General features: G+C 37.5%; 1 protein-coding gene across 2 annotated transcripts in view; it reads left to right on the top strand.

The window, feature by feature from the left end:
• The window catches only part of plce1 (phospholipase C, epsilon 1), a 73,459-nt gene that overhangs the window by 1,497 nt on the left and 58,694 nt on the right, over positions 1 to 13,268 (top strand). For both annotated transcript variants that reach the window (XM_077625284.1, XM_077625285.1), the window contains exons 2-5: positions 4,969 to 5,243; positions 5,496 to 6,053; positions 7,035 to 7,382; positions 8,490 to 8,699. In XM_077625284.1, coding sequence (XP_077481410.1) covers positions 5,514 to 6,053; positions 7,035 to 7,382; positions 8,490 to 8,699 — 1,098 coding nt within the window. In that variant the 5' untranslated portion in view covers positions 4,969 to 5,243; positions 5,496 to 5,513. The remainder of the gene's footprint in view (positions 1 to 4,968; positions 5,244 to 5,495; positions 6,054 to 7,034; positions 7,383 to 8,489; positions 8,700 to 13,268) is intronic.

The raw sequence follows: 13,268 nt of genomic DNA on the forward strand, positions 1-13,268 counted from the left end.
TCCTTAAAATTCACAATCCGTGCGATCGTTGGCGTGAGGAAATATGTGCATGCTCATTTTGGTGATGCTTGTTTACAGTTTTAGGAGTTGAAGGCAATTTAAAAAAAAAATGGTTGTCCGTCTCTTTGTACCTTCCGATTGGTTGGCCACCAATTCAGGATGTCCCTTGCCTGGTCATGACCGGACGTTTCGCCAACGGACGTTTTGCTGACGGACAGTTCGCCAAACGGACGTTTCGCTGAAACGGGATTCGCGCGCTCGCCCCGCCCCCGGATCGTGTGTGTACATGTTTTTCAACCTCGGCCAACGGGCCATATACGGCCCGTTACAGATAACATTCATTTAGGAATAACAAGAGCATGTACCCGCTGGACATATTTCTAAATACAAGTACGTACTACAATGTGCTGCCAATTTTTTATATTTTTTATTTTATCCTTGCGTTTAAAGTAGTGGCCATTTGGACACGCAATGTAATTTATCAAAGCTGGGGTTTTATGTCTGACACTGAGAAAAAAACAAAACTAGAATACTTATGTGAAATTCTAAGTGCCTTGGACAGACTAGAGGGCTTAGAGAACAATACCTGAAAATGCCATGGAACACACTTTTACTTCTAGTTTAATTTTAAATAATTTCCCATTATTTTAGGAAATATATATTCAAAATGATTGAATAAGAACCTTAATTCAAAGATTAATCTCAACGTTTTCTATGCTGGTGTAAATTTTCTGGAGTAGGATTTCTGGATTTACAATTTCATTACAGTAGTACTTACTGTTACTACTACTTTATTTTCTCTATTTCTTCTGTGACGTACTGTTATGCGTGATCTCCAAATGGCTACTACTTTAAACGCAGGGATAAAATAAAAAATATACAAAATTGGCAGCACATTGTAGTACGTACTTGTATTTAGAAATATGTCCAGCGGGGGGCAGTACATGCCGTTGTCATTCCTAAATGAATGTTATCTGTAACGGGCCGTATATGGCCCGCGGGCCGAGGTTGAAAAACATGTACACGCACAATCCGGGGGCGGGGCGAGCGCGCGAATCCCGTTTCGGCGAAACGTCCGTTCGGCGAACTGTCTGTCGGCCAAACGTCTTTCGGCGAATCGTCCGAGTACCGTGCCTGGTTCCCGCTGATGACTGAGATAGGCTCCAACACCCCCCGCGACCCTTGTAAAGCATAAGCGGTATGGTATACGAATGAATATTTTTGATAAGTGGCACGGTGTCCGAGTTGAGATGAGTTGCATTACGTTTTTTTTAGACAATTCCCTTGGAAAATGCTTCAATTTGCTTACAAATTGGAGCAAATAGTCAATATTATGATGTAAAACATTACTGTTTCCCACATTTGTATCAATATGATTGTTTTTTAAAGCAGATATTCATATTATGATGATGACACGTGTATCCCAAAAGAACGAGAGCAGGGTGATAAAAATCTCCAAAGAAAAAATACATTACAATTACATTTTTAGTTTGCTGGATAACAAAAATACTTTGTACTGAGTCTTTAATGCTCTTAACATTGAGCATGGCACGTGTTTTACTTTCTCATGTCTAGTCAAAATCTCTACGCAGCATCAGAGTTGCTCTAGAGAAAACTAAGGAAATCTTAATGAATTAACGTTAATCAATACAGTCTTTGAGTTCTATTAATTTCCCCACATTTTTTTTACAGTAAGCCCTTTGCACTGCAAAAACATGGATTATAGGAGATAAAAAATGATTGAATATATATACAGTGTTACAAAGTAGTCCCGATTTAATTCTTAATTTAATACTCCAATTTTAAAGCATACAAATGGGGAGCAATTAAGGGCACAGATTTGTAACATAAGTAACTCAAAGCAGTGTTAAGGAATGTGTTCCTATTGTGGTGAAACATTGCCTGTTTTCTTAACTGACCCTTTTGCTGACTCCTCCAATTGTACCAGACAACATTGTGGGGGTTTAATCTAATCTAATCTAATCCAATCATTGCTTTAAATGAACTATCTCAAAATTTCCGAATAAAAGATTTGAATCCACATCAAGACTTTCAGTGCTTTGCTCAAAACGCCCACTTCCCGATAGTTTTTTTTGGGGGTCCATCTGGTGTGATTGGAGTTGAGCCTCCCTCTTCCGTCGCCCCTCCAGCCTTTTTGTTTCTTTTTGTTGTTGCATGGGACCCCACTCCCCCCTTCTACCAACACACAATAGACAAGTGGAATCCTCCTCTCCATGACCTGCTGATTATGATGTTAGTAGTTCAACTTTACAGCTTGGAGCTTTTTAACTTTAGGAGTGGTGAATCCCGAATTTTTGCCAAGGGTTGTAATTCTGATGGCGGTATTTCAAAAAAATTTAAGAAGTCCCTGTGGAATATTCCCCTTTTGTAGTCCACCTTATGGGGTTTACTTCCCCTATTCATTGCATTCCAGGCGGTGAGTCATGGTTTGGATGGTTTGGGAGATGGTGCGCATGAATGGTCAACAGAAAAAGGCTTTTATACGAGGGTAAAAGCATGCTATTGTACAGGAAACAATGATTTTCAAATGCGATGTCATTGAAAAGATGCAGGAACTCATAATTATGCCCACAGGAGTCGTTTGTTTTGTTTGCTTTGAGTCAATATGGTTCGAATGATATCAAAGGGGAGATGAACTTTGTCTTCAGGACCGTTAGTTTTTTCCAATATTTGGCTGAAATCAACTGTCTACCTTGAAAAGATAGAAATAAATAAAAGGGAGGAATTTATTAGCAAATTCTCTTTTCACTTGTTTTTCAAATGGAAAATAAATAACATTTTAATTTTATATGAATTACCTATATTTAGTTTAATTTAGTCTAAATGTATTTATTTTCCAATGACTTTAGCTCTTCACTTTTTTTGCTCCTTTTAATAATATTTTTAAGCAATAATAATTTTATCCACTGATGTTTTCCTCCAATCCCATTTGTGTTAAATGTAAATAAATAATAAAGTTAAAGTAATAGATTAATGAAAAATAACAAATTAAAAACAGATGTCTACCTTGAAAAGATAAAAATAAATAAAAGGGAAGAATTTATGAGCCAATTCCCTTTTCAAACATAAAAAAAATATATTTTATCTTATATGAATCCCCTATATTTAGTTTAATTTACTTTAGATGTATTTATTTTCCAATGATTTTAGCTCTTAACTTTTTTTGCTCCTTTTAATAATATTTTTAAGCAATAATAAATCTATCCATTGACATTTTCCTCCAATCCCATTTGTGTTAAATGCAAATAAATAATTGAAATGAATGAGAAAAAAAAGTAATATAAAGTACAATATTGAAATCATGCATTTCTTGAATTCTGTCACTCTTTACCTTTCATACTAATGTGAATGTCACCTCAGGCCAATCATTTTGAATCCAAAGTAACACTGATGGGCTCTTTAAATGTAGCTTTTGTGACCTGTTTTTGAACTTATTTCTACCCAAACATATGTTTTTGTGTCACTCTGTGCCCCCGAATGACTTGTGTGATGATGTCAACATCCCCCACACCCCTTTGTGAAGCCATAAACCGACACTTCCCACATTCCTAGTTTACCGCACTTTGCTCGAACTGGCCTGTTCACCAGAGGCAAGCAACAGCTCACTTCGCGTGAGAATCGCAGCAAACAGGTTCATTAAAATATGGGAAAACAAAATATCGTCTTTTTCTAGATAACACGATGGAACCAGTTTTAACACGATAGTGCTCATTACATCTTGTGAGCATTTGAGAGGTGGAGACTTTTTGCACCGGTGAATCGTAATATAACATAAACAAATTTAAATGAACTTGGATTACGATGCAGACACACTCAAAAATAAATTTAATCTAACCTTACACTGAACTTAATTTTAATTTCGTTTTACATTTTTATACATTTCTCCCGGCCGGGTTGGCTCTGTCTGCCCCGCCTCCACACTGACTTTCAGTCAATATCGAGGGTTGTTTGAGTTTGTATTCCCTTCAAAATATTCCGAAAATGATGCACACAAATGTCCTCACAATAGGATAACGCACGACCACTTGCCAACGAGAAGTAGTCTTGAATTAGCGATCGCTCCGCCAACAAGAGCTAACAGGCTAAGGGGGAAAAAACACTGAAAAAATGCAACGCTCCCCCCAGTGCTTGCATTGCAGAGACATTACAAAGAGGGAGTTGCGACCAGAAACATTACACGAGAGAGTTGCGGGAGAGAGCCAGTGCCCCTGATGTTCTTATGAGCAGCCAACGAGATGTAATATATACTCCTTGTATTAGCGATCGCTCCGCCATTCGCGCTGAGTGACGGAAAAAAACACTGGAAAAAATGCAACGCTCCGCCCCGTGCTCGTAGATATGTTACACACGAAAGAGATGCGGCAAAAAAGACAGTGCGCTATAATGATAAACAGCCTCTCATGTCTTGGCAACCTGGCTTTCTCGTATCTCAAAATTTTTCTCGTATCTAGAGATAATTATTTGCTCGAAACTTTACTCGTATCTCGAAATGCTCGTATGTCGAGGTTCCACTGTATATATACACACACACATATATATATATAGATCTATATATACATATGTGTATATATATATACATATATATATATACATACATATATATACATATATATATACATACATATATCTATATATATTATATATATGTATATTATATATACATATATATAATATATTATATATATATATATATATATATATATATATATATATATTTTTTTTTTTAAATTCAATTTTATTACTTAACCTTTTCTCGCCTTATAATATTTATTTATAAAATCAGGTTTCAAATCACCTCCCATTACCTGCCGGTCCTTTCAGTTCTAATAGGTTGGACATGTATTTCCATTAATGGCAGCAAATGACTTGAGGGTTTGGTGACAGTCCAACTGGGAGGAGCTAATGAATGAATTTCTATGCCACTGATAACTGTGTTTCCCTCCTTAGGAACCACAATGAATATCTATTCCGGAGGCACATGTTGGGGCCTGGCACACTTGACCTGACATGCAGTGTCTGTGAAGCTTCCAATATCAAGGAAATTCCTTTAGGTTTCACTATCTGGTGGTTTACACAGCTGCACAAGCTCCACTTTTTTTAATCTCGAAGCTGCCCTTGCCACCCAGTGTACCTCACAATGACACAGTGTCGAATGTGAAGGAAGAAGGAGGACTCACTGTAGATGTGTTGTGATCTGGTTTGGCTCCATCTGCTCATCTGTTGTAAGTATTATGAATGTAATTCATGAAATATTTGAGTCGAGCGAGTAAACACAAGTGTGCTCCATCTATACATAGTAAACCCAGAGAATTCATTTCCTCTGCAGAGCTCATTTCCGTTGAAGTCAATAAAACAGTCTTGGGAATTGAGTTGGGGATGTATTCTGAAGGAGCAAATATGACCAGACAACAAGCAGGCTTGTTAATTAAATGTTGCAACTGCCAGCGATACTAAAATTGCTTCTTCTCTTCAAGATTCAAACGAAGACCACAATGGCCACAGAAGAAAGTCAGAACGTTTCAGACAAGCGCGCTTCAACTCAGTCTTCTGCAGTCAAAGAACGCAGACACTCAAACAACCGCCAGGAAGTCCAGGAGCATCCAGATCAGCTGTGGTTGCCCAAGCAGCGGAGTAGCCCGGCTCTCCTTTATTACAGGAAGTTGTCATGTGACAGTGAGACCTATGCGGAATATGGTTCTTTGGAGTACAGCCCCGAGATGCAACTTTCTCGAGAACGACTACTTGAGAAAAGATTCGATGGAAGCACTGCAGAGCCTGAGCAAAGTTCTGAAGGATCTTTGAGCCAGCAGGATTTGATTCTCGAGGGTGTGGGAGAACCCAGAACTGGCTTTAACTGCTACTCCTGCACCCATTTTAACCGACGTGACTCCACTAACTCGTACCCCAGCCCGAGTTTGAGCCTTGACTCCAGCCGCGCTCACAGTCCGTTGCTCAGCCATGGCGTATCCTGGAGGAACCGGCGACACTTTCGTCGCTGCAGTTTGCCTGTGTCAATGCAGGATTTTCACAAGGTTGCAAATTAGTTTTCATTATTTAGATTTATATTCTACAATTTTTCTATTTTAAGATATTTATCTGTTCTCTATATTTTATTTCCGTTATTTTGTAATTTTATCTATTTATGTTCTAAATGTTATATATAATTTAAATACATTTTTAAAATTACATTTTATTAAAAGTATTTATATATATAATTTACCAAAAATAATAGAAAAATCAAAGCAAGGTAATTGAGTCAAAAATAATAAATTCATAGGAGTACCCAAACTTTTAAAAATAAAATAAAAATATTTTTAATTTTATTGAATTTGTACAATAACTCATCAGTTTTAATGTTTATTTATTTCTTTATTTTTTTACTTCTAGCAAAAGTAAAATATTATTTTTCATTATTCAGATTCATACTCTACAATTTTTCTATTTTAAGATAATATTTATCTGTTCTCTATTTTATTTCTGTTATTTAGTAATTTTATATATTTATGTACATTTTAAATACCTACATTTTTAAAATGACATTTTATTAAAATTATGTATATCAATAATTTACCAAAAATAATAGAACAATTTTTGGCTTATAAAAATCAAATAAAATATTTTTAATTTTATTGAATTTGTACAATAACTCATCAGTTTTAATGTTTTATTTATTTATTGATTTATTTATTTTACTGATAGCTGAAGTGAAATATTATTTTTCATTATTTAGATTTATATTCTACAATTTTTCAATTTTAAGATATTTATCTATTGTCTATATTTTATTTCTGTTATTTAGTAATTTTATATATTTATCTACATTTTAAATACCTACATTTTATTAAAAGTATTTATATCAATAATTTACCAAAAATAATAGAAAAATATAGGAGCACCCAAACGGGAAACTTACTTTTAAAAATCAAATAAAAATATTTTTAATTTTATTGAATTTGTACAATAACTCATCAGTTTTAATGTTGTTTTTTTTAACATTTTTTTTTTACTTCTAGCCGTCATCACATGTCTCCTCTCGAAGCAGTCCCTCCAGTCAACCCAACTCCCTGGTGTCTTCCCCTTGTAACTCCCCCTCGCCTGAGCGCAACGGTCTCCTTCCCCGTCACCAAAACGGCTTCTCAAGCTTAGAGCGGCTGGAAGGAAACACTTGCTCTTTGGAGAAATTTTTCCAATCCATGACACGTGACGAGAGGTCGACTCCAGAAGGAAGAAGGGGGAGTCCCCGGGGTGCTGACAGTGAGGAAGGATCCGAGGAAGATATCCTTGATGATTCTGAATTCGTCAGGAACCGTAAGGAGCGTTCCACCGTCCTGGTCAGACGCTTCTTTAAGAATAATCAGAAGGTATTCATTAGTTTTTTTGCAATTCTTTTTTTATTTTTACATGAATCGCATATCTTAGTGTAGTAGGGTAGTGTTGTGTCTTTTTGGCCTTTTCATATCATGAATTTTTCCACCCCCACCCCCATACTCTTACTTATTTTTGAATTGACATTAAACTGACCTTCTCAAAAACTTTAAATGAAACAAGTAGTGCTGCAATTAAAAGTATCCTGCGTAAACAGAAGCAGTAGCACATATTTAAGCTTCAATGTAAAGATGTTAGGTTAGGTTAGAACTTTTTTTCATCCCGTATTCGGGAAATTTCTTGGTTGGGGTAGCAAGACAGACACAAGATACACAAGACATTGTAGACCTAGGTAAAAAAATACTAATACTTGTGATCAGTGTTTTTTTCTCTGTTCTTTGAGGATTATATCTTTTGCTATTTTCAATTTTATTGAATTCATATTCACATGCGGTTGGCAGAAGGCACCCATTACTATTGAATAGAGATAGGAACATTTTAAGGTCTAATGGTAATACTACTAAGGCATAAGGAATCCCATGAATGTAGAAAGTCAGCTCAAATGGGTCTCAAACTGAATATGATCCAATCAAATTTTGTCAGATTTAAAAAATATATATATATATTTTTCTGATTCTTAATGACATCTGGCGATTGTTCTAATGCTAGAACCAGCAAACATTCCAATCACATTGTTGTCTTTGGGTTCTCAGCTGAATGATTTTCAATATTTTTCTAGGGAATCTGCAGTTTTCAGTTATTGTGTTTAACCACAGCAGTGCCAAGTTAAAGTGTTTGAATTTACAACATCGGTAATCATTACCACAGAGATGGGGAGGAGAACTACAAACGGTGATTAGAGCTGGAAAGTTTCAGTCTGGGGAAGATGTTTAATCCATAAAGGTTTCTTCAATTATAAATTTGTAGACGAGCATGTCATGAATTGACAGTTTGACAGTAGTCGACGTCCAATTCATTTGAAGCTCATTCACTGCAGCGGTCCCATTTCAAATGAATTGGACGTACTTTGCCTTCAATAGCAGCCAAATAGTTAAGCCTTTGGTATTACTGTGATCTTAATACTTGAAATTTCTTTCTGTAAGATGACCAAGTCAGTGTGCACCGGAACTAGAGCCATTGTCCAGACTCTTCCTTCGGGATGCATCTCGGAGTCTTCCTGGGACCGGGTGGCTTGTCGCCTGGCGTGGCGACCCAGCAAGAGGGATATTTTGCCAATCTTGAGGCGTCACGAAGGAGAAGACCTCCGAATTTGCAAAGGAATGTTGCACTTTGCCTGGATCCAGATGCATAAGGTAAGGACGAGAAGCAGTAGAGCGTTAGCTTATTTGTCCTTGCATAGATTGCTTTTGAAATGTACTTTGCACAGCCCAAACATTTGACATTGAAACCTTGCAGCTTTATAACAGCTCATCAAAAAAAAACACCATTAAGTTTCCTGTTAATGAAATCTCTCAAACGTTTTCATGAGAACTACTCAGCCTTTCCCGTGTTGCATCACTAGATCATAGCTTGGAGTTACGACGTGCTTATCCTCGACGGGTTTTCAAAGTGACGTGAACTTTCCACTGATGATAACACGTCGGTTTGGCCAGGGTTTCCCTCTCCAATTTCTTGCACAAAACTGGCTGGCCAAGCTTCAGTTTCGCTTATTTACCTCCCTTTCTGTTATCGCCTATTTGGCTTGAAATGCGAAGCCTGTGTCGCATTAAAGATGAATAATGTTTTGGAGAAGTATGTTAATAGAGCAACACACACAGAGACTCGCACATACACAGGCTCTTTGTTCATGCTACAAAAAAGTGATTTATTTCCCTGTTAGTTCTGCTCCCCGTATTACTGACAGGCCCAATGACTGGGCCCTCTGTGCAAATGTGCCCGTGTGTAAATGGGCTGAGCAGAGTTGGCATGATGGAAAAGCGGCAGAAATTGAAGAAAAGGCAAATGAGAATGAAAGGAGATGGCTGAGAAATTTAAAAGCCACATGTTATATGTTTTTAACGCAAGTTTAAATGTTTTTTTAAATCATCTCGTGTCGCTATGTGTAACTGAGTGTTCCCAAAACCTCAGATATTTTAAATACCGTATTTTCACAACTATAAGGCGCACATAAAAGTCTTAAATTTTCTCCATAATAGACAGGGCGCCTTATAATCCAGTGCGCTTTATATATGGACCAATACTAAAATTGTTATCACGATAAAATAAAATAAATCAGTTGATAGGGTACACCATCCTCTACAGCTCTCACAACTACGGCAAGCAGCCCCCCACTCTACTATTTTCCTCGTAGAAAAAGTACTGCGCAATGACTGCTGGGATATGTAGTTATTTTGTCAATACACCCAATGGATTGCTTGACGAAGCATGGAAAGCAGCGTTGGAAAAGTTACGCTAGCTACTAGCTAGCTACTATTTGCGAATGGATTTCGGCCTGTATACATCGACATCAACACAGCTTGACGAAGCATGGAAAGCAGCGTTGGTATAGTTACGCTAGCTACTAGCTAGCTACTATTTGCGAATGGATTGTGGCCGCCTGGACGAACGTATAAAACTCAGCATTTTCGATGACTCATTTGGAAAATTGTTCAATTCGGACACAGAAAATGAGGACTTTGATAGATTTGTGGGTGATGATGACGTGAGTACATTGTAACATGGCTAAATAAAGTACAACCGAACACAATTTTGCTTCCGTTGCCTTTTTAAAAACGTGTTTTTTGAGTGTGGGTGTAGCGTGTATGTTTAAGCTGGTGTATGTTTTGCCATGCCTGGCTGCGTCTATAAAAACAGTGCGTCCTTTGTGTGTGTAAAATACAGAAATAGCACACGTTATTGACACTGCGGCTAAAAATACGATGCGCCGTATAGTCGTGAAAATACGGTAGGCGCACCTTCTCGGCCGTGTCAACAGCGCTTTTTTTTGTCGAACGACTTGCTTTTGACGCTACTTCCTCATCGAATGATCAATATACACATTGGACCAATTAGGTAGTCCAATTCAGGAGGCAAACGATTGCCATAACAGTCTTGGTGATCGTGTGGTAGCTTGGGGTTGCCATAGCAACTTGGCAACATTTCATCTTATACCCACTGAAACAGAGATTTTGTTAAAGTATAAACATTTTACTTGGGTTTTCATCAGGGAGTTTTTCTCTAGCCACAAATGTAACTTTGTTGGCAAAGCCTCTCGTCCTCGTTGTAATTAAAATAAATCAATCACTCACGCTGTCCCAATAATTATGTGTAATTGCGGAAATGCATGATACTAAAGTCGATGTTTGTCTGTAAAATATTCTACCAGAAGTCTTTGGCATCGTCCAAAATCAAGTAAGACAATTGGATTTTGAAGCCTCACAGTTATTTTTTTTCCGCATTGTGTGTTCTTTTGAAATTTTAAACACAAAGAGGAGTTACGAAACCAACTTTACACAACTCTGGATGTTTACAGTTTTACGCTCGTCCCTGTCTTTTGTGTAGCTTTGTTCGTACACATGCTCGACTACCATAACAGCTTGTATCTGTCTTCAGTCACTCACTCACTGAGGTTGCAGGAGGGGCCACACACTCCCTCTCCCGCCGCCTGAAGTGTGCTTTCTGACTTTGTCCGATTGTTTTTACGAGGCCTCTGCGGTTGTGGGAATTCGGCCTGCGTTGTTGAGTCCAAGCGGAGCCACTTTCATGCATGCACGTGTTAAAGTAGACGTTGCCAGCATTTGTCAGAACGCAACATAAGCTGCTTCTGAGAGACATAATGAAAAGAAGCCAATAAAAAGAGAGTTGTCATCTTGGAAACACAATCAGAAATAAAGCAGTACCCCTAAATTTCCTAATTTTGTTAAAATCAGCTTCCTATTGAAGGCAATTAACCCTTAGCCTGGCGATACTTTTTCCCACACATTTCGTACACTAGCTCCTTGCGCGTAAGTCACGTGCAGGTTTCCGGGGCTATCCCATTGCCGCTGTGTGTTTATTGCTAGAACTAATAACGCCTGCCAGGGACATGATTATATGAGCTGGGAGAAAGTGAAAATTATAGTGGAGTGCTGGGAAAATTAGCTAGAAAGTCAGAAAACAGGACAGTCTGGAAACTATTTAAAAATAAGTAAAACAACAAAGAGAATATACTATGTACTGTTTTTCCCCTTTTGGCAACTTTTTTTCAAAATGACAAACTAATTTATAAATGTGGCCCGATGGACAAATGGTTAACGCATTAGCCTCACAGTTTTGAGATCAAGGGTTCAATCCCAGTTTAGGACCTTACCGTGTGGAGTTTGTATGTTGCCCCCTGGCTTGTGTACTCTGGCATTCGTGTTTTTAAGGAAAAATGCATGAACTCTTCGTTTTAGGATTGTCTTTGTGTCTACTCCCAAAATACTCAGTCTTGTCCTTGTCTCTAAGTTCTGGTCTTGGTCTCAACTCTCAAAAGTCTTTGTCCTGTCTATCATGGCTTGTGTTGGATATTGATATGCCACGATAGAAAACATTATTTGCTGAATAATTACACAACAGTTATGACCACTTCTCCTTCACTCACTTTCTTTTTAAATTGACGTTAAACAGAACTGCCACAAATGTTAAATGAATCAAGTAGTGCAATAATTCAAACTATCCAGTGTAAAGGTCATTTTGCTCAAATGTAAATGTACCCGAACCTCTTTTATAATTCTATTTGCCACAGGTGGTTTTGACTTTTGAGACTATTGTATATTAAGATAGCATAATATCTAACTTTTATTAATATTTGGACAAATTGTGTGTGTTTTCTATTTCCAATTGTCTTGCATGCATTACTCACAAACGGTTGACAGATAGAGCCAACTTTCTAACGATTGAGCCTGGTTGGTTGTTAATGTTACAATAGCATATGGAATCCCAAAATGTAGCTTTTCAGCGCAAAATGCCTTATCTGTTGGCCAAAATGTGCATTGCTAGAAAAGGTTTATTCATGGCGATATTGGCGATCGTTTGATATTGATTTAGCGATATATGCCCGCAAACCTGGTCAGACTGCAAGTTCCTAAATAGCTTTTCTGTTAACTGTCAGGGAAGTCCTGCAAAGAGGAAGTGTTTTCAGAGATCGCTGGCTGTGCTGTTGCAGCAAAGTCATTTTAAACAACACCTGATGCAGGAATGAAATCAGAAATGTCTACTCTGATTTTCACTTTTGGATTCTGCCAATGAATTTTCTCCATGAACCAAAATGCTGTCTGGCTGAGTGGTGAGTGCCGGCGAGGCGTAGAATGGATTTGTCTGTGTAATTACACATTTTATTGCAGATGATAGAAGATCTGAGATACAGGAATAGCGCATGTCCTCAGGGGACATTTGTTTAGTCCTTAGTGTGTTGGGTCGCTATCTGTTTGTGATTTGGGAAAGTAAATAACAGGGAAAGATGAGCTTTCTCACGGGGTGCTTTTGGCACTCTCAGCCCTCCATAAGTTTTTTTCTTTTACATTGAGAGTGTATCGAACGCATTTCAGGCCATTCTCTTCCCCTTACACCTTTCATTTCTCATAATGTAAAAATTGACAAATTATTATTGTCAGCCTTTCACAGTGCACATGAATTGGAAGTAAAATTAAAGCTGATCCACGAGTACAACGGTTAGCGATGTATTTTCTTAGTATTAGTGTTAGAACTTCGTAATTTGGCAATGTTATATTATTGTCAACATAAAATAGTTACCGTATTTTCACGACTATAAGGCGCACCCTCAATGAATGACACTTTTATTCTTCTTCCATATATAAAGCACACTGGATTATAAGGCACCCTGTCTATTTTGGAGAAAATTTAAGACTTAAGTGCGCCTTATAGTCGTGAAAATATGGTAATATTTAAACTGACTCTGGTTC

The sequence above is a fragment of the Stigmatopora argus genome, chromosome 18, assembly GCF_051989625.1.
Source record: "Stigmatopora argus isolate UIUO_Sarg chromosome 18, RoL_Sarg_1.0, whole genome shotgun sequence".
NCBI classification, from domain to species: Eukaryota; Metazoa; Chordata; class Actinopteri; order Syngnathiformes; family Syngnathidae; genus Stigmatopora; species Stigmatopora argus.